This window comes from Vespa mandarinia, chromosome 11 (genome assembly GCF_050613455.1).
Source record: "Vespa mandarinia isolate Hongniang chromosome 11, ASM5061345v1, whole genome shotgun sequence".
Taxonomy (NCBI): domain Eukaryota; kingdom Metazoa; phylum Arthropoda; class Insecta; order Hymenoptera; family Vespidae; genus Vespa; species Vespa mandarinia.
This window is the reverse complement of record NC_140820.1, coordinates 5,950,001-5,973,747: the sequence shown is the minus strand read 5'-3', so window position 1 is coordinate 5,973,747 and position 23,747 is coordinate 5,950,001. Positions and strand designations below refer to the sequence as shown.

Genomic DNA, 23,747 nt, shown 5'->3' with positions numbered 1-23,747 from the left:
AAATTAGATAAAAAGGATTTAAGAAATGTAGTAAAATATGCATCCATCCTTCCAGTAATACTTCTATTATATAATTTAGATTTAGATTTCGATATATTAAAAGTAATATCAACCCAAATTCTACTCTTAGGAGGTTGCTGGTAATTATTCGTTTAATAGATAGCTTCATCTTGTAACAATGGAAGCTTCAGTCATTAATATTTAACACGGCCACTTGTGTTTTCTGTATCTCGAACAATAAAACGCAATTTTTGGTAGGATTTAAATCGCGCTCATGAATATATACGCCGATATGCGCGCATATGTTCTCCCTATCTTACCCGCATGGAAAAATGAACCTCTCCACATCTAATGCAGAAAGATTACAAAACTCCTGTGTAAAAATTTAAATTCCTCGATAATAAAACAACATCTCGATTTACCTAATTTTCATCAATGGATCAGCCCATCGATAATAGATCGGTGCATCGACGAGAAATCGAGCGGGAGAACGAAAAAATTGAAAACCTGGGCTTAACATCTTGAAGATCGCTCTACCTAAGCAAAATCAAAGTACCCAAATTAAATTCGATTTATTTTTATTGAAAGAAAGGATCTCACTTGAGAGAAACTAGAAATCTTTAAGCAATTATAAAATTACCAAACACAAAACGTATTATTGTTTAATATAAAATATTTGGAAAAATGGAACTCCGATGTTTACTCGTCGATATGGAAAAGAAGACTGAATCGATACATGTTAAAGTCAATTAAACGTTCGTTTTATTTTTATTGATATTAAATATAGTCAATGACCCGGAGATAAAAATTTAACTGTATTGAAATATTAAATTGAAATTATTTTATATTCAATGCATACTAGGAATTATGTAATGTTTAAACGAATGTGCACTATTGTTTAAATATTAGTTTATTGTACTCCGTGTACATTATACATCGTTTAAATAATTATAAAATCATTCCAATATTACATATTATTATTTCTAAAATTCATTAGCATAAAATTTAGTATTTGCTTATTTTTACTATAGAATTATCAGTCGAAAATTCATTTAAATGCCTAAGTAAGTTTCGTAGCTTTTCTGTGTGAGTGAAATACGTTTACTTGTGTTTGGAATGAATCAAAAAAGTTGAGTATTAAAAATCCTCACTTAAACTTTCATCTTTAAAATGAGACTGTTTCAAAATCATTCAAGAATTACGCCTGTATTCATTGTTGATGTAAACCATTACAAAAACCAGTGATAATAAACAGTCTTAAATATTCTACTACATTCTTGATCTCCCCATATTTTTCTTGTTTCTTAATACGTATATGATTTAATCTGTGTAAAATAATTCGATGAAATATATTTTAGTCCTCAAATTTATCAATAGCACCCATAACGATATTAGTTAAATAAAGAAAATCGTCTTGAATTCCTCTTGTTGAGAAAATGCTATATTGGTGAAGTTTTGGTAAAAATAGAATTCCCATCATAAATAAAAGAGCTATACTGACGAATGTACTTATGGCTATAAAAAGTGGATTGCTTAATTGTTTTTGAGATGCACCTTCGGCAACGTTATCGATATTATGTGTACTCTGCAAAATATGACAATTATATGAGCCACGTGACATTAAATTAACACAAAATAAAATCATTAATAAATAAAAATAAGAGAATACTTTACTTACCATAAAATGGTGTTCATCATTTTTATTCATTTCATTTTCAAATGTTTTTAATGGAAAAAAATAATAATGATGATACGCCGGTTGCCTAATTGGTAATTCAAGATGAGTCTCTACGATTTGAGGTTTCTTGTCAGAAGAAAGAACATTTGACGAGGACGATACACTGACAAATGGTCCTTTTTTCAATGCATTTTTATAGATTGCAGCGAGTTCCGCAAGTAATCTACCATCTTTCAAATTTGTCGCGCTAACTAACGTGGGAGAGCGAATCTGTCAATGATTTGTAAAAAATTTTGATCGTCATTTGTTTGAACACATGTAAGATTTTTAAATATTAAAATACCTCGTAATATTGTGGTACATTATCCGATCCGGAATATTGTAAATCAATTTTTTTATGGGACGATGTTTTCGAGTTTCGAAAATCGTCATTACGAAATATTTGATCGTATTGTTGCATTTGAGAAAGTTGATTTTGAATTGAGTAGTTTTGATTTTGATTATGCTGTTGAAAATTATTAGATTGAAGATTTCCAGTAGATTCAATATACGTATTTGGTATCGTAGGTGAATGAAATTGTTGTAGTTCCAACATAACTTTTTGAAGATAGTCTGCACTTGACTCAGTTGTTGTTAGTACCCTTGTATTGACATCAACTAATGGCGGTATAATAATGAGCCATAAAAATTCGAATATAATATGTCTCATTTCGTACAATTTTTTGTTATTTTATGTTGCCAAACGAAACAGGCTCGTTACGATTAAAAATAAAAATAAAAGGTAATACACACATAATCACTGTTAATTAAAAAACGATCGAATACAATGATGGAACGTTAAAATCCTTTGAGATATTTTTTTTCTGTGGTAGTTGCTTTTCTTCTTTATTCAAATAGAATATTTAAAATTAAAGAAAACTTTTTATAATTGATTTTCATTATATATGTATGATCACATATTAGTTACGTATAACATGTTCATCAAGATACTGCTAAGACTAAACTGAAGTGAATTGCTGTCTTATTTGACCAATACATTCCCCACCTGTTTAAGTATTTCAATGGTAATAAGAAAGTTAGATTCTACCGAGTAGTCAATATATGATGACGATAATGATGTATATTTTTATACTAGTTATACACCCATATAATTACATGTGTTATATTAAAAAGAAATAATGAAGGGTTCATGATAACGGAATCACAAATAAGCAAATTCTCTTTGAGAAAATAAGTATATAGATCTGTCATTTTCAATTTTTATTTTTTATAAATATATTTTTAGATACGGTCAACTTGCTAATCGAAATAAATACATTATGAAGTATTACTTCAGATGATTATCCAATAATACATAACTGTAACTGCCATTTTTTCATTTTGATAAATGTTACGTGATCATTTTTCCGCGGAAATGACTATTATTAAGAATTTATGATCGACATTTCCCAGAAGGCATAATTATCTTACATTTTCTTCTTTTTAATATACTTATAACACGAATCAAATTTGAAATATTTTTGATGTAATACGTAAAATCTAATTTTTAATATATTGGACAATAAATTATAATAACACAAATCATTCTTATAAATATTAAATTATATGATACAAATATAATTCGTCATTTGAATCACTTTTCATAAGTAAATTTTTATAAATTTGAGTTCACTTTGAGAAGTTAATAATAATTAAGTATATAATAAAAATTTTATATTAAAAATTTAATTATTTTCACTATTTGAATAAATATATTGAAGTACTGAGAACAAACGACTAATGATAATACATATTCATTTTATCTTCCATATATATATATATATATTTATATATGAATATACACTAATGTTTATGACAATGAAAATAAAAAATGATAAAAAAAGAACGAAAAAAAAAAAAAATAAAAAAAGACGAGTCATTTTATACAGAAGGGTCATCGTGTAGAGTAAGCAACCGTTTTATAACGTATTCCGTAATGCTGGAATGGAGGAATAAACAAGCGTTCCCGGAATTGCGGTTCGGTGAATGGCAATTACATATAGGAGCCGTTAGATGTTAGATGACAGCCTTCGTGTCTGTTACCTCCGTCGTCGTCATTATTAAAGAAGAATAATTCTTATAAGGAAGATATTATGGGAAGTAGTTTGATTGTTGTAACACATATATGGCAAAATAGAAAAAAAAGAGAGAGAGAGAGAGAGAGGGAAATAGAAATGCCTTGTTACTGTACTGTTGTGTATTTTCTTTTACATCAAAGTGTACGATATCGTTTTACAATCTTTTCATACAAAAAGTGATTCGATGATCAGGGTCAATATTTAGTCCTGTTCCCCTCGTACATACATTGTTCATCGATAGGCGTACGATCGTCAATATTATTATATTTAATTTATAGATACAGATCTCTATTCGTGGTATAAACTATGCTTTTTTTTCCTGTTAGGTTGAATATCATACAAAATCTAATATTATACGCAATTAATATTAATCCTTCATTATACACGAATACGATATTAATGCAATACGTAATATTTATTATATTATATAATTATTATTATTATAATTATTATCTTGTTAAATTTATTAATCTTATAGCTTAAGGAGTTACTTTACAAACAATATAACTCATGGTTAGTCAACGCACACGGAGACGGCAGTAATAGGCCCCCCCAATAATAGGCAAAAATAAGATCCAACGTTACAAATGTTCTTTCTTTCTTTACACGAATGACGATCCATGTTTATTCATGGGTCAATAATGATCGATATATCGTCGGTGTAATTTTCTTGTGCCCCGCTATTTTTAAAAGAGAGATTCATAAACTCTCTAATAATATTAAATCGAATATTTAATAAAAAATGACTGAGTGCGAACGATTTTTTAAAAAAGATCATCTTCTTTAATTATCCTTATTATTAATATTATTGTTATTATTATTATTATTATTATTATTATTAATTTTTTCTTGTAATAATTTTGTTCCAAGATCTTTTTTGTATTTTGAGATTATTTTGAAAATTTCGACAATTAATCGTTTAATAAGTATGCTGAAAATATTTTAATATTATTTCAAACGATCGATAAAAACACGATATTATCACGCATACTTGCGAGGAAATATTACATTTAAAAAGTGATCGTGAGAATATTCGCTGAGTACTTATATAATAAATGAAAATATGATATTATTCGCAATACTAAAGATCGGTAATTTTCTCATTTGTTTTTTTTTCCTTTCTTTTTAATCTTTCTTGAAACTCATTATTTTTTTTCTCGTATGAAATATCACAGGAATGTGTGTACTTGTATGCACCTGAAATCGTCTTTCACATTACTGGAAAACGCATAAGAAGTTTTAGCGGTTAATTAAAGCACGATTCCATGGAAATCGTTTTCCCCTTTCGTTCGTTATATATTATGTCATTAAAATATTTAATTACATTTATAACTACAATATATATTCAATCCAGTTATATTAATAATTACGAAGTCACCGAGAGTATTAACTAATTAATGAATTATTATTTTTAATAACACTAGCACCTATCAGATTTTAAATAATATTGAGAACTCATAATATAAACATTGTGTATGTGTATGTTTGTGTATGTGTGAACAAAACGATGAATTAGCTAATTAATACGTTAATATAGGAAATTATAATGATATAACTTTTTCTTTTTTTTTCTTTTAAATTGTGCCATATTATTATTATAAATTATGAGCAATTGTGGATAATTATATGAAAAACAATCGTTAGAAACGTACTTCTTCTTACCTGAAAAAAATACGGTGTGGATGGCTTAATTTGAAAATTGTTAAAGATAAAATGATGTTTACGATATACTAAACCGCCGTCTCCTTTTTTTTTTCTTGTTTTCAATTCTTATAAATCGTCTAACATACAACAGGCATCACGCATACACGACACGTTCTTTCATCACTCGTGTTACACCCTTTTTAGGATTATATTGTGCAATTGCACATTCATGTATCTATTTAAGAAATGAAAACAAGATTACAATAAGCAAGTTACTATTTATTTGATACTCATTAAGACGCTGTACTATCAAGCTTTCATCGGCAATGATCTTAACAAAAGTTAGAATATATATATATTTTTTTTTGTTGAATCTAGAGATTAGAGTTATTCATTATTCAATGCGTCCAATAAATGAAGTTGAAATATTTACGGATATATATTATTAGTTTTAAAGAATCAATTATTAAAGTACCATTTTAAATTTATTAACACGTATAAAACATGATAATAAAATATATAAGTATATAAAAAAAAAAAAAAGTGGCGCTAGCGATGATAGATCTTTATAGTGAAATACGTAATTATGTCAATATTTGAAAAACTTAAAATTAAACGATTAACCGAATATAATAATGAAATTGTATGAATGTCTTTTTAATGAATAAAATTAAGAAGTTAATCGACAGATAAATTTTTTGTTCTTTTTTCTCTTTCTAACTTTATACAGTATATCGGTTAAAGATATTTTTTATCGTTGACTTTACAACACGAGTTTCTCATCGATCTTTCCTTCGAGAATTTACATTTCGTATCTAAAATGTAAAAACGGTTCCTCTGTTCAAATTTACCGCGCTCGTTTACACTAGATATATTCGAACTGTTGAAACGAACCATTATCACACCTATTCATTGATACGATAGCAACAACGATAAATGACGGTAACAATATAAATACAGATATACGTGTACAGGAATACTTATCATTTACATAGGTTTGGTTTCTTAATTCGTCAACGACGTGTCTCCGTGTGTATTAACGAATTTACGAATAATTTTCAATAATCGACTTCTCGAACTCGTATTTGACGGATTAAAAAACAAGATCTTAAAGATGCTAAAAATGATAATATAATTAAACGAAATGTATACTAGCAAATTACTTATATAGAATCGATTATTATAATTAGTTCGCTATAATGAAGATATTTATTTGTCGTAGAATGGAATGAAAGTTAATATGAAAAGGAAAGAAAAAAATAAGCTTTGCTGATATATATATATGTATGTATGTATATATATATATATATGTATGTATATATATATATGTATTATATATAATATATATAATATATATATATATATATGTATGTATATATATTATATATATATAAACGCGATGAGAGAAATTTAATTAAACGTGATTGTCTCCTGCCGTAAAAGCATGATTTAGCAACGCACGTCTTGGTGCTAAATTTGACTAGAAATGAACGAACGTGCCAACAAATAAAACATATTCTTTCTTTTTTTCATCCTCACGCTTAAATTTTTCTTTCTTTTCTTATTTATGTCAATCTTGTTAATTTAACTCTAAACAGTGCATTGAAGAATGCACACTGATAAAGGGGTATCGCGTACATAGGATATTCCTAATTTCTGATGTATGAAGCGTAAAAAAACTCATCCTTCACATTATTACACAACTGTATGTAAATATTATACGAACTACGTACTTTAATCGCGTATTTTGGGATGAATAAAAGTATCAGTCTTTCTTTAGAAAAAAGTGCATGTGAGTCGCACGTACCATTACGCATATATGTATGATATATGTTTCCAGAGATAAACATATTCACATTTATGTGTATCTATGTGTATGTGTGTGTACAATTATGATAATACTAAATGTGGTAATAAATCATAAACTTTTATAACATACTCTTTTCTGGTCAAATAACGCATTAATAACATAAAGCATTAAAGTTAGCGAAAAATAATACATATAAACATTAGCCTTCTTTTCAATTATTCCTTCACATTTTTTATAAGCACTTCATTTTTTCATTAATACTCCTGCTGACTCACCATAAAATCTTTATCAATATGCATAATTTATTTTTATTTTCAATTATGATATATATATATATATATATATATATATATATATATATATATATATATATAATATCGGACTTTGAAACAGAAATACAATAAATATAGTAATATATAAAAATAATGATAATAATTAATTTATGATGTATATTCACGTTATAAAGATGCATATTTGATGAATATCAATCTATCACTGGTTATTATTTCATTCCTGATGATATTGAATTTATTTTAACAAAAAAAATTCCTTTTTTAATTATTAATTAAATTAATTATTGTAATTATTCTCACGTATACTTGCTTCCAACATAATAATTTATATCTTAGTAAACAGAGTCAGGAAGAGCATTAATTATGTCATTGATTTTTTATCAATGTGAAATTAAAATATAATCTTATAATAAAACATAACAAGTAGAAGTATACGAAAAGAAAAAAAAACTGTTCTAATACTTCGTTATTATATATCTTGCATTTTTTTATCGGTGGTAAATATATACCTTCGTATGTTATTTATTTATTATGGCATTAAATGAATACTTTAAACTTTGCAATATTACTTAAAAAGAAATGACAACAAGATCATTATTTCCATTTTATAAAATTTAGTTCTTTAGAACAGTTTAATGATCATGTGATTAATATGAACATAATACTACAAATGATCATGAATATATGATAGCTTTATATTAATAACCAACCATTGATCGATATCACTGATAGCCCGTGTTTTTAATTGTGCATTTAATATTATCCTACTTGTTTAGGAATATACAATATTGGCCATTCGTTAAAAGATAATGTTTGCAAAAATTTCTCTAGTATCTAAACTGAGAATATAATATGCAAAATTCCATGTCCATATTTATGGAACTTGAATTATCTTATGCACAAATTTATGTTCAATATTATATTATGTTTGTTCATTAATATTTCTGCAGATGTTCTTTGGTTGGTTGAATATATGTTTATCTCAACTCTTATAAACCTTCAAACACTTGTTTGCAAAAAGTTTGCATAGAGTTTGCATATCCTGTCAACAAACATGATAAGTGAAATGCTATAACTTGTTCCAACTTACGTTTGTCGATATTATGAGACTGATTCTCCATCAGCAAGATTGTGAAGATCTGAATAATTTATAATAGCACGATATAAGAATTCATATTGAGCCTGAAACATATGACATATAATAAATTATTTAGTAATTCTATGAATACCTAACGAATCATAATCTTATTAAAAAGTTAAACTTACAAAAGTACTGATCATGCCATGCCGCTGAGAACGGAGTTTTTTTGTTGTTGTAAAAATATCTACACGTTTCTCAGTTTGTAGTTGTTGCACTAATATGCTCAATGCCACAAACATCGAACTTCTATCCGAACCATAACTGCAATGTACTACTAACGAGCCACTTGACTCCGTTTGATTTACAAGTTCAATTAGACCTCGTGTTACTTCAGGTACTTCACCCTCTACTGTGGGCCATCCATGATACTGATATTGTGTTACAACTACACTTTCATCTGTCTTTGTATTAGATACACAGAACTCTCGTCGAGTGTAATAGGGACAGCTTTCGCTTTGAATGTATCGTACTCTTATATGATCATAAGTAGTTTCATCATCGGGCCAATATCGTGGACATTTTCGTGGTCCTTCATTCAACTATAATAATTTTACTTTTTGTATAAATGCTTTACTTTTTTGTGTTAATTTCATTTTTTCTACTTTCGAATTATTATATTTTATTCTAAAGAAACTACATTATTCATAATACATTTTTTAAATGTATTAAATTGTTAATTGTATTAAGTTGGGGTCACTGTAATTTTATTTATCACCCAACTCTAACTTCATTTAATCGTCAAATTCATTTTATTGCGTACGCAATGATAATTTACGCAATATTTTCAACATATATAAAGTAAATTATTTGCAAAGAAGAAAAGAAATAAAGAATGGCTATATCTATGTAATTCATTAAAATTTATGAATATAGTTACTTACGTCAGATAACATTACTATTGTAGATATACATTGTTCTGAAATCATTCTCCAAAAATCAGCTATAGTAGTTTCCAATGGATCTTGTGTGATAACGAATGATTCAAAATTATCATAACCTTCAATAAATGAAGCATTTATATATGTTGAATGTTCTCTGCCTGGTACAGGTGTAAGTATTACACGATTTCTGTCATATGGTATCACTAATTCGCTTCTATTCTTTGCTCTATTTTCTTCACCTCCTCCAACAGAGAAAGATTTTCTATCTTCTAATAAAGAACTAATTTTCTGTAAAAATTAAAAATAAAAAACTTATCAATGATACAATAAGAACAATATTTCTTCTCTTTAGAAATAAATATTCTTTTACTTACATCATATTCCTCTTCCATTCGACATTTTTCTTTACCATTATCTCTCTGTCTTAAACGTGTAACAGTCGCTTTTAATTGGGATGCTGGAATTTCCGTATCACCATATTGTGCCATTTCCATTAATGCACGATAAATAAAGATATACTGTTTTAAAGATTGCACCAAAAAGTTTCGTTGATGTCTTAAATCACATACTGTATTAAAAATAGATACTTGACCCTCTTCTGTTAATTGCTGTAATAAAGAATCTAAGGCGACTAACGTTCCCGTTCTACCAACACCTGCACTACAATGTACCAATATTGGTCCTTTTTCTAAGGAATATGCTTCATTTACTCTTTTGATAAATCTTAATATTGCATGAGGGTGTTCTGGCGCCATAAAATCTTTCCACACAAGGAAATGATATTGTACTATAGTACGAGCGTCTCGTTCTCCAAGACGTGTCATTTTTAATTCACGTACAACGTAATCAGAATACGCTCTTTCACGAATATGTTCAACAGTTATATCTCCAAAGTTTTTTGTTTCACTCTTGTCGGGCCAATATTTTGCACACTTTGTTTTAGAATATTCCTCCAAATTAGTTAACATAAGAATTAATTCTAAATGTTGTTCCCAAATCATTCTCCAATAATCGCATACTGTATTTTCCATAGGACCTTGTGCACATATGAACTTTTTGCGTTCTTTATAACCAAGAACAAAGTTTGCATTAATATAATCTGATCCATAAATACCATCTATTTGTGCAAGTCGTACTCTAGTTTGATCATAACATTTAATATCTGGATAACGATTTTTGTATAAATTTTCTCTAGCCTCAGAAGCACGCGTAGTACGATCTGTAAATCTATCAGGCAATAATTCAAATTCATGTTGAAAGCCATAATCAGAATCTCTATGACGCTGAAGATATGCTTGCAATAATTCATTCTTTGGAATTGGTGGCATATCAGGTGGACTTGCAGCTACAAGCTGATGCCTCCCACGAAGACTTCGACAAAGATACCTATAATGAAAATGCAAAATAAATCGTATATAATTAGAAAATTAAGTTAATAATTTGATTAGTAATACATTTAGTTAGTAGAAATAGAATATTTAATTAATGATTAAAATTATTTTAAAAATGATTATGTATTCACCTGAAACTATTCCTTAAAGTTATAATTTCTTCTCCCCTTTGCTGTGCACGTTTAGTATATTTATGTAATATGCAAAGTGCAATAAGTGGGATCATAATGATCACTAATAGAACAATAGAAATTTGTAATATTGTTTCAAGCATAGTTACTTCATCAGCTGTTATACTTCGTAGATCTTTTCCTCCATAAAGAGGATTAAAATAACCACTATAAGCAGGTAGAAATCGATCCTCATTACTACTGAAAACTATAAAAAAAAAAAAAAAAGTAATATAAATAAGATGCCATTGACATTAATTGTAAGCAAGAAAATGTATACCAACCAATAACTTCTATAAAACCAGTATAATTTGATCTATCATCCAAAAAACCATCCTGTATTGGAGGTGGTGATGACTCCGAAGATTTTTCATTAAAAATCGTTTTAGAATTTGATGTATCTTCTCTTTTTTTACGTGCTGTTGATTCTGTACTATTCTTGATAATTGTAGTTGGAGTTGTTGATTCTATTTTTTGATCAATGATAGTTGATTTGGTTTTAGGACTTATGGAAGTTGTTGTTGGTACTGTACTGAATATAGTTGTAGTTGTTCCATTAATTGTTGGTATTGGAGGTTCGGTTTCAGGAACAAAGTGTAATACCGACGGTGGTCCTTTAGCTCGAAGACCAATACATCGATTACATTGAACACTACCATTAGAAGATATTCCATCGCCGAGAAAAATTTCAGACATTAATTGATCACTGTCAAATGCCTCTGCAGCATATGCAGCACCTGTTGGAGAACTATGGGCATAACTATAGGAATATACGTTTATTTCCTCAGGTGGTGGTAAATCAGAAACAGACGTTTGTGGTGCTAATTTCACTAAGAATACTCGATAACAACATATCGGGCCATTTCTCTCAGAAATACGTGGTAAATATAATTTAAATAATTGTCTACCCTCATTTTCAATTTTTCTCCATGTTCTCATATTTAAACTGTCTCTATCAGGGATGGTAGCTGGAGTAGTGCAATTACCAATTGCATCTTTTCCTGAAGAACGAGACCTAGTCACACCATGTATATGTACCTTTTAACAAAATAGTTAATTTTAATATTATTATTCATGAAATCTTGTACTAAAAAATTAACGACAGGTAATAATTATAATTTGTGATTTACAATCTTATCATATATAAAATTATGAATTTATTAGAATACAAATTTCTTTTGTAAAGAAAAAGAATTAAAAAAATACCGTATAGTTTGTGTTTGCTGGTATTTGGCCATATCTAACACTATTCTTGTTTGAAATACTCTTAACTGGTAAAGACCACTTGTCTATATCTAACCGGCCCATATCATTTTTAAATTTTGATATGCCACTTAATTGTAGATTATATCGAGTTATAATACCATTTGATTTCTCTGGTGTTTCCCAAGAAATAGAAATAAAATTGGAACTGCTTATGTTATCATATTGACACGTAACTACCAAATTTTTTGGTGGACTAGACACTGTAATGAAGAATATTTCAATTCATTAAAATTCACGAATCTATAATAAATACAATATTTAATTTTATTTAATAATACCTCCATCTAATGTTGTGCCATTCACCTCAGTACTCCAATTACCACACTGCTTTGTATATTCACTGCAAGCTGCGATTTTAAATTTGTAAGTAGTAGCTGGATCAAGATCTACAAATGCATATACAGTAAACTGCTGTGCTGGATAAACTGCCTGTCGTTTTTGATCTTTGTGAGTTGCCATTAAATTGTAAAAATGTACATGCTCTTTCAGATGTGGTGGTGGTACAGTCCATGCTATAGTAATAGAATTTTCAGTGACACCATTAACAGAAACTTTTGGTATGAACACTGGATCTATAAAATAAATGTTGTATGATCCATAATTATTATTATATGTTTGAATTTTATAATAACCAGCCAGTTCATAACTATACTTTATTGAAATACCTTTTTCAAGCGTAGTTACCCAATGTGGGTAAAATTGTATATGAGATGAACCAGCAGCATTATCAGCACTAATTCCAATTTTATATGCTGTGCCATTTTCAAAATGTTTCAAAACGTAACTTGAAATACCTCCACCAATTTGTTCTTTATAATACAGAAATTGATCTGTTCCATTCTTCATAAGTCTAATTAAATAATTTGTAATTGGTTCATTACCATCATCTACTGTCCAATTTAAAAAGATACTTCCAGCACCAACAGCTTTTATAAAATCAATGTTAATTTTTGGCACATCGATTACAAAAAGATGTCTGTAGGCACTTATTATGCCATTATTATCTTGTGCTTTACAGATATATGTACCATTATCTTTACGGGAGGGACTTTTAAATTCTAATGTCATTATTACATAGGTTTCATTTACATGCGTGACAGTCGAATGATTTTTCAAACTTTCACTGGTTTTAGTATCATTACCCTTTAACCAACTGAAATTTGAGAGTGGATAGCCAAATACATGACAAGTTAAGTTAGCTGATTCTGATACATTTGTCCTGACATCTTTATCCGATGTTATTTTACCAGGTTCTAAAATTTATAAAATCATTGTAATCATATATATTTTAGACTAACATAATTGATTATTTATCGATTTGAAAATGATAATCACCTATAACCCTAATATGAATCTCTTTCTCAAGAAGTTCTCCTTCAATAGTTCGAGCCATACATTTGTAATCACCCGTATCGTTCCTACTTGCTTTTTTTATATCAAATCGTCCAGCATGTTCAAAATCTTTAATTGTGGTAAGATTGTTCCCTTTGGTAGTCCACCAAACTTGGCCAGGCACATTGAGTTTACATGTTAAAGAAGGTGTACTGCCTGCTTCAATTCCATCTATATCTTGAGATGTTGTTATCTCTAATGTAGCAATTTTTTCATTCTTTTGCCAAATATTTTCTGTCTTGTCTGTTTCTACGAATAAAATATTTTATTCGAAATAAATTCCTATCTTTTGTTCAAATTAAGTCTTTCAAACGTGATAATTATATATAAATAAATCTGTTAAATCTTAATTATAATGATAATAAAAATATTCCAAGTATGAATAATATTGACAATATTGAAAAAAACATGTCAAATTTGTAGACGCAATACTGATGCATAGATATGGTAATATACATATGCTTTTCTATTTATAATTTTTCCTTCAATATATATAACTTATAAAGAACCTCTAATAATTCTATTGTTCTTATGCAAAATAATAAGAAAAAATAAAATATATATATATATATATATATATATAAATAATAAATATTTATTATTTATATCCTATCTATAAATTATCGAGAAAGGATAAAAATAAAATAAAATAAAATAAAATAAAATAAAATAAAATAAAATAAAATAAAATAAAAAAAATAAAAAAAAAAAAAATAAGAAATAGTTTAATAATCTCATATAAAAATTATATAAAGACCATACATTTTGTATATAATTGCATAATTGTCATCGTTTATCGTCATTAATTAAATCCATTTATAAGAATATCTAATCCCGCTCATGTTAATATATAATTGATCGTAAGATCAATGATTATTTTTTCTAATTGGGAACCAAGAATAAAGACATTCTTTTTTATGTAATTGTACAATATCAAGAGAAAAAAAAACATGTTTAAATAATAACATATTATTTCAATTATCGGTTAATTTGTGTAATAATACACAGTGAAACATCGGTGATAATAGAAAACAGTGGGATATCATTTGGCGCCCATGATAATATGTGTTACGCCTTCTTACTATTTTCGAGACAATATATAATATATACATACCCCCGTCATCGAGGCCAGCAGAAACTAATACAAGACAGCAGAGAATTAATAAAGAAGTTTTCGACATCGGTAAACCGTTTTGAAGAAACATGGCGTCGTGACAGCCGGGTGTAAGCGTTATATCTTCTGGCCCTTTTACCACTTCCTACCGTCTTCATGCGCAATCCAAATCCCTCTCAGAAACCCATATCGCCTTTCTATGATATCACCTCTTCGCACGTATTATAATTTACTTCACTCTACCATTCTACACCGCGCACTTCCGTGCGTTAACGCACATTTCAGATATTCCTATCCACTTTGGAAATCTGACTTTGTAACAGTGCTTAGTGAAACTGAATCATATTATTATAGAACATAACGCAGGACTTTCCTACGATCCACTACATGCAACTATATAAACTGTATCTTCCAACGCGCATTACTATGCGTACAGAGCACTCTATAGGAATCTACGTTTAAAGCCATATTATTATATCGGTCGGTAAAGAAGATAAACGTATGTATCATTTTATACATTACCTTCTTTTCCGTGAATTTTTAACATAATTCGTAAGTGCTTCGTGATATTGTAGAAAACGCATACGTAAGGTATTGCATATTGATTTCACAAATAAATAATATACACAAGACAATATTTTGAAACCATGAGATAAAAACTTTTTTATATTATTATAATTAAATCATCTCATAAAAATTGATAACTAAAGAATTATCTTTTTATGTTTGTATTATAGAGAATATATATTATTTTTCTAATAATACTGTTCGAAAAGATTTCGGTTGACAATGGCCGAACTTCTTTTGGATTCAAATATTCGTGGATGGGTATTTCTACCCATAGTTGTCATTACATTTCTAGTAGGAATTATTCGACATTACGTTTCTATATTATTGGCTTCGCAGAAAAAAGTGGAAGTCCATCAAGTACAAGACAGGTGAGTATTAAATTAGTACATTAGTAATTCTCTGAAATATTACTAATATTCTTTTTTTATTGTATCTAGTCAAGTGATGATACGATCTAGACTTCTTAGAGAAAATGGTCAGTATATTCCGAAATTTGCATTTATAATGAGACGACATTTCTTTAATAACGAAGAAACAGGATACTTTAAGACACAAAAGCGTGCACCTGTATCGCAAAATCCAATGACTGATCCTAACATGATGACAGATATGTTAAAAGGAAATGTAACAAATGTTTTGCCAATGGTCCTTATAGGTGGTTGGATAAATTGGATGTTCTCTGGATTTGTTACAAGTATATATATAATATAACTAAATAAAAATATTGTATTTTTTTCCTAACACTATTATTCTTTTTCAGCTAAAGTCCCATTTCCTTTAACATTAAGATTTAAACCAATGTTACAACGAGGCATAGAATTAGTCACTTTAGATGCTGCATGGGTTTCTTCTGCATCTTGGTACTTCTTAAATGTATTTGGATTACGTTCTATCTATACTCTTGTACTTGGTGAAAATAATGCTGCTGATACATCTAGACTTTTACAAGATCAAGTGTCGGGTGCAGCAATGTCGATGCCACCAGATCCAAAAGCAGCTTTTAAATCTGAATGGGAAGCTTTAGAAATATGTGAACATAATTGGGCATTACAAGGAGTAGATACAGATCTTACAGGACCTCATAGTAGGCTGGATACAAGTGATAGTATATATCATCAAAATAAAACTTAATATTCTACTAGGCTAAAAATAAATGTTTTCATAAAAAATATAGTATATTCTGATGAAATACTGTGGAAAGTTCGACATGTTTCTAAAAACATTAAATTAACGATTTATATCACATAATTAATATAATATGAATAATTTATAGTAATTTAAAAGCATTGTAGTAAATTCTATTATATCCAGTACAAATATCTACCTATCATCTAAATAAATCATTTTAAATACCAAAGCAATTTATAATAAAAATCACGATTTTTGACATCTTATTAATGAATATAAATCTGTCCGACGATGTTGCTCACATGGCATATTTTTCCGAATTTTGGCTAATAAATCTAAATCTATTTCTGCTACAGCTACACCAATTTTCTCAGCACATTGTGCCAGAATTGTTCCCCATGGATCAATGATCTATTTAAGTACATAAATAGAAAATATTTATAATCAATTGATTATGAAAATTAATACAGATTAAAACAATTTATACATATAAAATTTTACCATAGAATGTCCCCAACTCATACGTTTCTTATTATGAGCGCCTGTTTGTGCTGCAGCAATTACATAACATTGTGTTTCTATAGCTCTTGCACGTAATATTATTTCCCAATGTGCAGCACCAGTTTGATACGTGAATGCTGAAGGATAAGTTAGAATTTGTGCTCCCATATTCTTTAGAAGTAGAGATTGTTCAGCAAAACGCATGTCATAACACTAATCATTTTGTTAAGTAATATTATATGCATTTATTAGAAGAAAAATCAAAAAGGATACAATGCTTAAAGCCAAATTGCCAATTGGTGTACAAATAGGTGGTACTATATCATCTCCTTTCACTACATAATCTGATTCCATTAAACGTACACCTGTTTCTTTATTATCCATATCAAATAAATGTATTTTACGATATTTGGATACTAAATTGCCTTCATTGTCAATTAAAATATGTGTATTAGAAACTTTTTCTTTATCATCAGGTAACTAAAAGTGATTTTATATTAAGTTGAATAAGTTACATAACAATGCTAAATAATAAAATTTTTGATTAAAAAATTAATTATATTACTGCTTCATGAATACCACCCAATGATAACCAAATATTATTTTGGACGGCAAGTTTCTTATAACAATTAACAGTTGGGCCATTTAAAGGTTCTGCAAATTCAATTATTTCTTTTTTATTTTCAGCCATATAATCGCATGCCTCTGGAAAGAATGCTATCTATAATATAAAGAAGAAAGAAATTTTTAAATATTATTTGTCAATTCCCAATCTTGAATTTTAAGTAAATAAATTAATTATTTATTCTCTTACACAAGCATTTCTTTGCTTAGCTTCATGAATTAATTGGGAAACTACTTCTAAATTTTTTTGCTTATCATTTATAGATCTCATTTGACAAATAGCAACACATTTGTGTGTCATTGTAGAAATAAGTCTTCTTATTTCTTTCCTAATAAAAATATTTAATGAAATTAGACTTTAGAATGAAATTTATGCGTAATATAAATATATAATTTTTATTTTACAAATTTATCTAAATTATTAAATATATGAATAATCTGATATGAAAAATATCTGATATGATCTGATTATGATAATGTATTATAAAAATGTTAGAATACATTTAAGAATATTATATTTAAAATGGTCAATCTATTCCATTTATTTTAAAAATTACATACGTAAACATAAGATGTGGCATAGACATGACAATCATAACTAATTCGTATATTGTCGTATACGACTTTATATGTACTCAAATGTAAAGTCTGAAGTTCGAAACTGAATCATAATTAACTAAATACTATTAACGCTATCTAACTTATCTATAGGTTATTAATAATGTTTTTAATTTAATTATATTTAAAGTATTACTAATACAGATAATTAATTCAATGAATTATACTCATTTTCAAAAAAATTATAAAAGAAAATTAAAGGTTTTAAAAATTAAATGATTTGGACAAAAATATTTTACAATGAACAAACTTAGTGAGAACTAGGCTTTAGGTATTTTTCTTCTTTATAGTGTATCGTCTTGTATATCTATACTTTGTGATTGTTGAGAACATCGTTCACTTCGTTCATGCAGTGTCGGAAAGATGGTAAGGATCATTTAATGTTTTAGAAATCCATTAAATATTTTTACATCGTTAATATGATTTACTATTGTGATTTAAAAAATGATTTTGTAATTTCTAACGAAATATTTTATATGTTTCAGTCTGCTCATAAAACGTTTATAATCAAGCGAAAGCTTGCCAAAAAGTTGAAGCAAAACAGACCTATTCCTCAATGGGTTAGAATGCGTACTGGTAATACTATCCGGTAAGTTGATTGTTATTGACATTATTTAAGTAATTTTCATTAATTTCAGATACTAATTTTTTAGATATAATTTTTTATGGTAACAAACTACAAAACAATTTCATTAACATATATTTGGTTAATGAACGTATATTTGTAGTAATTGTTTCAATATTATTACACATTTAGTATTTTTATTACTATTTTTGTAGTAGATAATTTGTGATGTATATATATAAGAATATAAAATGATTGACTTTATCATAAGATATTTAAAGACTATCATTATTTTTAAATATTCCAGGTACAATGCAAAGCGTCGTCACTGGAGGAGGACTAAATTGAAGTTGTAATTTAGTCTTAAGGTTACATTGATACCAATTCTGTTATCTCCAATGATTTTCAAATACATTAAATAAAACCTTTAAATTAATCTTGATATGTTTTTTCTTAACATGCTATTTTAATAATTTTCATAATATTGGGTAATTACTCTATATGTATGAAAACATAGTTGTTTAATAAATATTATTAATAAATTTTGATCTCTTTAATTCTATATTTATACAACAGATGTGAGATATATATATTGATTTTTGAAAAATTGAGAAATAATTACAAGGAATTTGGTATTTTACGCATTCGCATTTGTTTTAGCCAATTTTCTATGTGTTGTTCACCAGTTTTAGGAACTGGCAAATAATAATTTTCAGGTGGCTTTCCTTCTTCCAAGCGTACAAAGTAATTAGAATACATGTAACGTACTTCTCCCATCCGTCCTCGAGCATGACGTCTTATTCCTTTATATACAAGACCCTTACCACAGAAAGATTCAGCTATGGAATAATAATAATACAATCTTAGATGGATTTTTGCATAAATGATAAGGTATTTATAAAATTGTAGATCTACTTACCAACCCACAAATTACTTTTAAATTCAACATTATGTTTAAGTACAGCTAAATTCTGCGCTTCTAAAATAGTTTCTTTTACAATAACTGCGCCTTTTTTATGCATAAAACTTAACTGTTTAATTGCTTCATCCACAGTCATTCCTCTGACGAAACATGCAATATACCACAGTTTCTTTGGACTGTATTTTACATTTTCCTTCATATGACATACATACTGAAAAAAGATAGATCAATAAAAATATACAGATTATAAATAATAATATGATTTCATAATTATGTTATATTATATTTTATTTATAAGAACTTATATACCGCTGGTCTTCTCTCCTCATCTGGTGATTGTATAGGAAAAAATTTGTTATTATATTCTAACCACTTAAATTGTTTCTGATCGTTCTCATGTTCCTCTACATCATCATCTTGGTAATCCAAATTTTTATCATATGAAAAAAGTTTACCAGATGATACTATAGATCTACTCAATGTTCCAACAAGTTCATTCAGAAAAGATTTATTATTTAATGAGAGTCGTTGCAAAGAACATCGAATAGTGTTCATGTTCTGTGTGAAATTACAATTATTATTATAATTTGATAGTCATTATAATAAGTGTATGTATATATATATATATATATATATATATATATATATATATATATATAAACTTTTCAGTATGTATCAGATGAGAATTAAATTTTTTTTATAATGTTATGTACTTACGTATAATGTGATATATTTAGACAGAGTTAAATGTTATTAAAAAATGAAAACGATTCTAATAACTTATTATTAGAATTAAAAGATAATAATATCTTTATTTATTTATACTTTACTCTGCTATTATTAATGTAATAATTTTATATTAAACTATAACAATATCGATTTAAAATTTATTTTGTATATTATTATACACAACTTTTTAGTAAACCATACAAGTATTCCGAAGAGGACTGAAGATGCAGCGCCATTTGGACTTTTATGTCGGAGAATAAATGAACTACAAATCAATATGGCCGTAGCAAACACGGTATATGAATAGTGTAGAAAGAATGATAAATGAAGTATAAATAATGCATATATATATGTTCTTAGAATATTTTAATTAACATTTTTTCTACTCCATACTGTGTACAAAAATTTTTAAATGCTTATCGATAACACGAAAGTATAGGTTAAGAACGATGAAATAAAATGTAAAGTTTCACTGTTTGCTACACTGCTAATCGATTAATTGTTGATTGAAGTTAACCAAGCTTAGTTGAAGTGGCCTTAAAAATGTGCTTTGGTTATTGATGTTATTATTATTTAGGTAATAAAATTTATGATAGATACTTCTTTTTTTTTTATTATAATTTTTAATGATTATATAGAGTATGCTTAACGATAATCGATAAGTTTTTATACAAATCGTAATTCTTATTGATCACGTTCGTATTTGTTAGTATTAATATACATATGTTAATATATTATAAAAAAACATTTATTTGTGTGATAATAAAGTATATATATATATATACACGCACACATACACGTATATACATAAAAAATAAAACGTTTTCCTTGGTTATATAAATACGAATATACATATGTATATCGATGTAGCGAAAAGAGTATAATATAGTTGGTTGGACAAGAAAAACAAGAGAGGGACAAAACTTTGACTGTGCTGGTTTGTTGAGAGAACACGGATGATCGTCTTAAGTGAGTTACACAAGAATCTTTTTACTTTTTCCTTACCATTTTATTTATCATTACAATTTACAAATACGAATATGTACATTTGTATAGGATATATCTAAGTACGTATGTGCGTACATACATACATACATACTTTTCTACAAGTCCCTGGACAATGTATTTTTGAAGCTTGAAAATCAAACAAATACAATGTATCATTTAAAGCACGTTTCGCTTATATTTAAAACTTTATTTACAATTCAAACTCTGCTGCATAGGTATAACACAAAAACATTTTGAATAAATATATTCACGAGTAAACGAGTTTATCTCAAGTCGATCTATATTTTTCTTTTGCTTTTTCTTTTTTTTTCTTTTTTTTTGTTCTTATTTAATTTTCTTACAATACAAATTTTAACGAATGTTTCCTTTAGCGTATATATGTGTGGGATAGGGTAAAGAAACATATTTTTTTTTTCCGAGCGTGTTCTATTGGGAATGTCAAGACAATGATTACGCGATGACAGCATTCAGATACTTTCGCTCAATCTCACCTTCTTCATCTTTTTCGTTTTCTTCCTTTTTCCTTTTTCTTTTTCTTTATCGTCACCGTCGTTGTCCATTTCGGTTTCGTACGAGGAGCGAAAACACATCTGCCACTTTTTAAAGGCGACGTCATATATCATAAACGCGAGTGAAATGTTATGGGTGAGAGAGGGCTAACGGCTGGACCATCTATCTTATACGGCTTAACTCGGAACATTCAACCTGTATATGTGTGTTTATATATATATGTTTGTATATATATACAATATATATATATATACACATATATGTGCGTGTATGTATGTCTCTCTCTCTCTCTCTCTCTCTCTCTCTCGCTCTCTTTCTCATAATATAATATATAACATATGTTGCATGTTTCTGTGTGAAGAAGAGATGCCATAACACGTTGTCTGGTGGTGTCCTCGGACGATGAGAACAGTTTTTCTTGATTACATAGATGAAAACGTATTTATATATCTTATAAAAAGTATATATATATATATATATATATATATATATGTGCATGCGCGCGCGCGCGCGCGCGTGTGTGTGTGTGTGTATGCTATGTAAAATCATACGTGAATTTACGAAACTATTTAATATCAAGTTAAAGAAATTTTCCTGTCGTTCATATATATATATGTATATATATATATGTATATATATATAAAGTTAAACGTGTCAGAAGAACGAATGGTAAAAGGAGAGAGGAACAACTTCAGTATTGGTAAATTGAGAGGTTCTCCTCGGGATCAAACCGGAATCCTAGGAATTTACATTTTATGATATTTGTCGAGTCCTTTCCAACTGAGAAAAGAGAACGAAGGATGGAGAACAGGGGAAGGTGGCTCCTAAGCCAAGCCATCTCTCTGGTTCCCACACAAATATTCTTACTGGAACGTATCTCTTTTCTCTCATTCCTCTTTCTTTCTATTTCTCTCTCTCTCTCTCTCTCTCTCTCTCTCTCTCTTTCTCTCTCTTTCTTTCTTTTTCTCTTAACAAGACTACTTTATATTATTCCAAAGATATAGTGGGTTCTGAGAAAAAAAAAAAAAAAAAAAAAAAAAAAAAAAATATAAAAAGAGGAAAGAAAAAAAAGAAGAGAGAGAGAGAGAAAAAAAGAAAGAGATTGTGAGATGCTCATTACCAGCATTTTCAAGCTTCCCAGGTAAATGGGAGAGTGCACATTTTTGAAATCGGTCTTAAGGTGTCTTATTTTATCTTTCCAAAAAGCATATAAGAGAGAGAGAGAGAGATAGAGATAGAGAGAGAGATAGGAAGAGAGAGAGAGAGAGAGAGAGAAAGAGGGGTTGGGATGGATAAAGTCGGATATCCTTTATTTATGGCTTTTCTTCGCTCGCGAGAAACCGTTTCGCATCTTAATCCCTTTCTCCGTTGTATATCGCTGTTGCCTTTCGTGGCCAGTAAATTTTCCGAGGCGTCATCGAAACTGTTATATTCTGAATGAGTTTCACAATTCGGTTTTTCAGTCATCCTTCAGGATCTCTTTTATCTTTCTTTCTCGTTGTTTCTTATTTTGACGTCGTGTTTTAAAAAGGATTCGAGTCGGATGAAAATTTTATTTATATATACGTAATAGGATATAATTAAATATTTATATAACAAGTATATATATATATATATGTACTTGTTATATAAATAGCAAAAAGTGAGATAACCTACACTTAAAACAAAAAATATA

General features: G+C 28.1%; 6 protein-coding genes and 1 long non-coding RNA gene across 9 annotated transcripts in view; 3 read left to right on the top strand and 4 right to left on the bottom strand.

Annotated features, from left to right (window-relative positions):
* Positions 1–953: 953 nt before the first annotated feature.
* LOC118441187 (uncharacterized) lies at positions 954–2,595 on the bottom strand. Its single transcript, XM_035865231.2, has 3 exons — positions 2,022–2,595; positions 1,679–1,948; positions 954–1,585 (listed from the first exon to the last, which is right to left on the bottom strand). Exons 1-3 carry the CDS (start codon positions 2,385–2,387, stop codon positions 1,355–1,357), a joined length of 867 nt encoding a protein of 288 aa, XP_035721124.1. The 5' UTR covers positions 2,388–2,595; the 3' UTR covers positions 954–1,354.
* Positions 2,596–7,616: 5,021 nt separating this feature from the next.
* Positions 7,617–15,034, bottom strand: Ptp69D (Protein tyrosine phosphatase 69D). Its single transcript, XM_035865823.2, has 11 exons — positions 14,898–15,034; positions 13,727–14,032; positions 13,057–13,644; positions 12,670–12,963; positions 12,332–12,591; positions 11,410–12,163; positions 11,087–11,333; positions 9,939–10,950; positions 9,565–9,852; positions 8,809–9,222; positions 7,617–8,724 (listed from the first exon to the last, which is right to left on the bottom strand). Exons 1-11 carry the CDS (start codon positions 14,986–14,988, stop codon positions 8,644–8,646), a joined length of 4,335 nt encoding a protein of 1,444 aa, XP_035721716.1. The 5' UTR covers positions 14,989–15,034; the 3' UTR covers positions 7,617–8,643.
* A 231-nt stretch (positions 15,035–15,265) lies between these two features.
* Positions 15,266–16,750, top strand: EMC3 (ER membrane protein complex subunit 3). 2 transcript variants are annotated; one of them, XM_085660419.1, is made up of 4 exons: positions 15,266–15,396; positions 15,635–15,835; positions 15,905–16,161; positions 16,228–16,750. In XM_085660419.1, exons 2-4 carry the CDS (start codon positions 15,687–15,689, stop codon positions 16,596–16,598), a joined length of 777 nt encoding a protein of 258 aa, XP_085516545.1. In that variant the 5' UTR covers positions 15,266–15,396; positions 15,635–15,686; the 3' UTR covers positions 16,599–16,750. The 2 variants fall into 2 exon arrangements, with proteins under 2 accessions (XP_085516545.1, XP_035721738.1); XM_035865845.2 differs by having other exon boundaries at positions 15,377–15,488.
* Positions 16,751–16,822: 72 nt separating this feature from the next.
* Positions 16,823–18,430, bottom strand: NitFhit (ntrilase and fragile histidine triad fusion protein NitFhit). 2 transcript variants are annotated; one of them, XM_035865843.2, is made up of 6 exons: positions 18,282–18,430; positions 17,911–18,049; positions 17,662–17,817; positions 17,370–17,576; positions 17,097–17,309; positions 16,823–17,006 (listed from the first exon to the last, which is right to left on the bottom strand). In XM_035865843.2, exons 1-6 carry the CDS (start codon positions 18,314–18,316, stop codon positions 16,842–16,844), a joined length of 915 nt encoding a protein of 304 aa, XP_035721736.1. In that variant the 5' UTR covers positions 18,317–18,430; the 3' UTR covers positions 16,823–16,841. The 2 variants fall into 2 exon arrangements, with proteins under 2 accessions (XP_035721736.1, XP_085516544.1); XM_085660418.1 differs by lacking the exon at positions 18,282–18,430 and adding an exon at positions 18,222–18,242.
* A 217-nt stretch (positions 18,431–18,647) lies between these two features.
* Positions 18,648–19,339, top strand: RpL39 (ribosomal protein L39). The gene is made up of 3 exons (XM_035865847.2): positions 18,648–18,704; positions 18,824–18,927; positions 19,211–19,339. The coding sequence occupies exons 1-3, from the start codon at positions 18,702–18,704 to the stop codon at positions 19,257–19,259; spliced, it is 156 nt and encodes a 51-aa protein (XP_035721740.1). The 5' UTR covers positions 18,648–18,701; the 3' UTR covers positions 19,260–19,339.
* Positions 19,340–19,392: 53 nt separating this feature from the next.
* Positions 19,393–20,784, bottom strand: mRpL22 (mitochondrial ribosomal protein L22). The gene is made up of 4 exons (XM_035865846.2): positions 20,543–20,784; positions 20,135–20,383; positions 19,823–20,036; positions 19,393–19,742 (listed from the first exon to the last, which is right to left on the bottom strand). The coding sequence occupies exons 2-4, from the start codon at positions 20,378–20,380 to the stop codon at positions 19,522–19,524; spliced, it is 681 nt and encodes a 226-aa protein (XP_035721739.1). The 5' UTR covers positions 20,381–20,383; positions 20,543–20,784; the 3' UTR covers positions 19,393–19,521.
* Positions 20,785–21,166: 382 nt separating this feature from the next.
* The window catches only part of LOC118441451 (uncharacterized), a 101,577-nt gene continuing 98,996 nt past the window's right edge, over positions 21,167–23,747 (top strand). The window contains exon 1 of the long non-coding RNA XR_014982778.1: positions 21,167–21,523. This is a non-coding gene — a long non-coding RNA (uncharacterized LOC118441451). The remainder of the gene's footprint in view (positions 21,524–23,747) is intronic.

What these genes read in the sequence shown, in the direction of transcription:
- mRpL22 (XM_035865846.2), bottom strand. Translation starts at nt 20,380, where the DNA reads ATGAACACTATTCGATGTTCTTTGCAACGACTCTCATTAAATAATAAA. An exon ending in ATGAGGAGAGAAGACCAGCG is followed by an intron (nt 20,037 to 20,134) that starts GTATATAAGTTC and finishes ATCTTTTTTCAG; the next exon opens with TATGTATGTCATATGAAGGA. An exon ending in TAAAAGTAATTTGTGGGTTG is followed by an intron (nt 19,743 to 19,822) that starts GTAAGTAGATCT and finishes ATTATTCCATAG; the next exon opens with CTGAATCTTTCTGTGGTAAG.
- RpL39 (XM_035865847.2), top strand. An exon ending in CGTACTGGTAATACTATCCG is followed by an intron (nt 18,928 to 19,210) that starts GTAAGTTGATTG and finishes TAAATATTCCAG; the next exon opens with GTACAATGCAAAGCGTCGTC.
- EMC3 (XM_085660419.1), top strand. Translation starts at nt 15,687, where the DNA reads ATGGCCGAACTTCTTTTGGATTCAAATATTCGTGGATGGGTATTTCTA. An exon ending in GTCCATCAAGTACAAGACAG is followed by an intron (nt 15,836 to 15,904) that starts GTGAGTATTAAA and finishes TATTGTATCTAG; the next exon opens with TCAAGTGATGATACGATCTA. An exon ending in GTTCTCTGGATTTGTTACAA is followed by an intron (nt 16,162 to 16,227) that starts GTATATATATAA and finishes ATTCTTTTTCAG; the next exon opens with CTAAAGTCCCATTTCCTTTA.
- LOC118441187 (XM_035865231.2), bottom strand. Translation starts at nt 2,387, where the DNA reads ATGAGACATATTATATTCGAATTTTTATGGCTCATTATTATACCGCCA. An exon ending in ATGTACCACAATATTACGAG is followed by an intron (nt 1,949 to 2,021) that starts GTATTTTAATAT and finishes AATCATTGACAG; the next exon opens with ATTCGCTCTCCCACGTTAGT. An exon ending in ATGATGAACACCATTTTATG is followed by an intron (nt 1,586 to 1,678) that starts GTAAGTAAAGTA and finishes CATATTTTGCAG; the next exon opens with AGTACACATAATATCGATAA.
- NitFhit (XM_035865843.2), bottom strand. Translation starts at nt 18,316, where the DNA reads ATGATTGTCATGTCTATGCCACATCTTATGTTTAC. An exon ending in ATGCCACATCTTATGTTTAC is followed by an intron (nt 18,050 to 18,281) that starts GTATGTAATTTT and finishes TATTTTTATTAG; the next exon opens with GAAAGAAATAAGAAGACTTA. An exon ending in CTAAGCAAAGAAATGCTTGT is followed by an intron (nt 17,818 to 17,910) that starts GTAAGAGAATAA and finishes TTTATATTATAG; the next exon opens with ATAGCATTCTTTCCAGAGGC.
- Ptp69D (XM_035865823.2), bottom strand. Translation starts at nt 14,988, where the DNA reads ATGTTTCTTCAAAACGGTTTACCGATGTCGAAAACTTCTTTATTAATT. An exon ending in GGTAACTACGCTTGAAAAAG is followed by an intron (nt 12,964 to 13,056) that starts GTATTTCAATAA and finishes TTTATTTTATAG; the next exon opens with ATCCAGTGTTCATACCAAAA. An exon ending in TGGCACAACATTAGATGGAG is followed by an intron (nt 12,592 to 12,669) that starts GTATTATTAAAT and finishes TCTTCATTACAG; the next exon opens with TGTCTAGTCCACCAAAAAAT.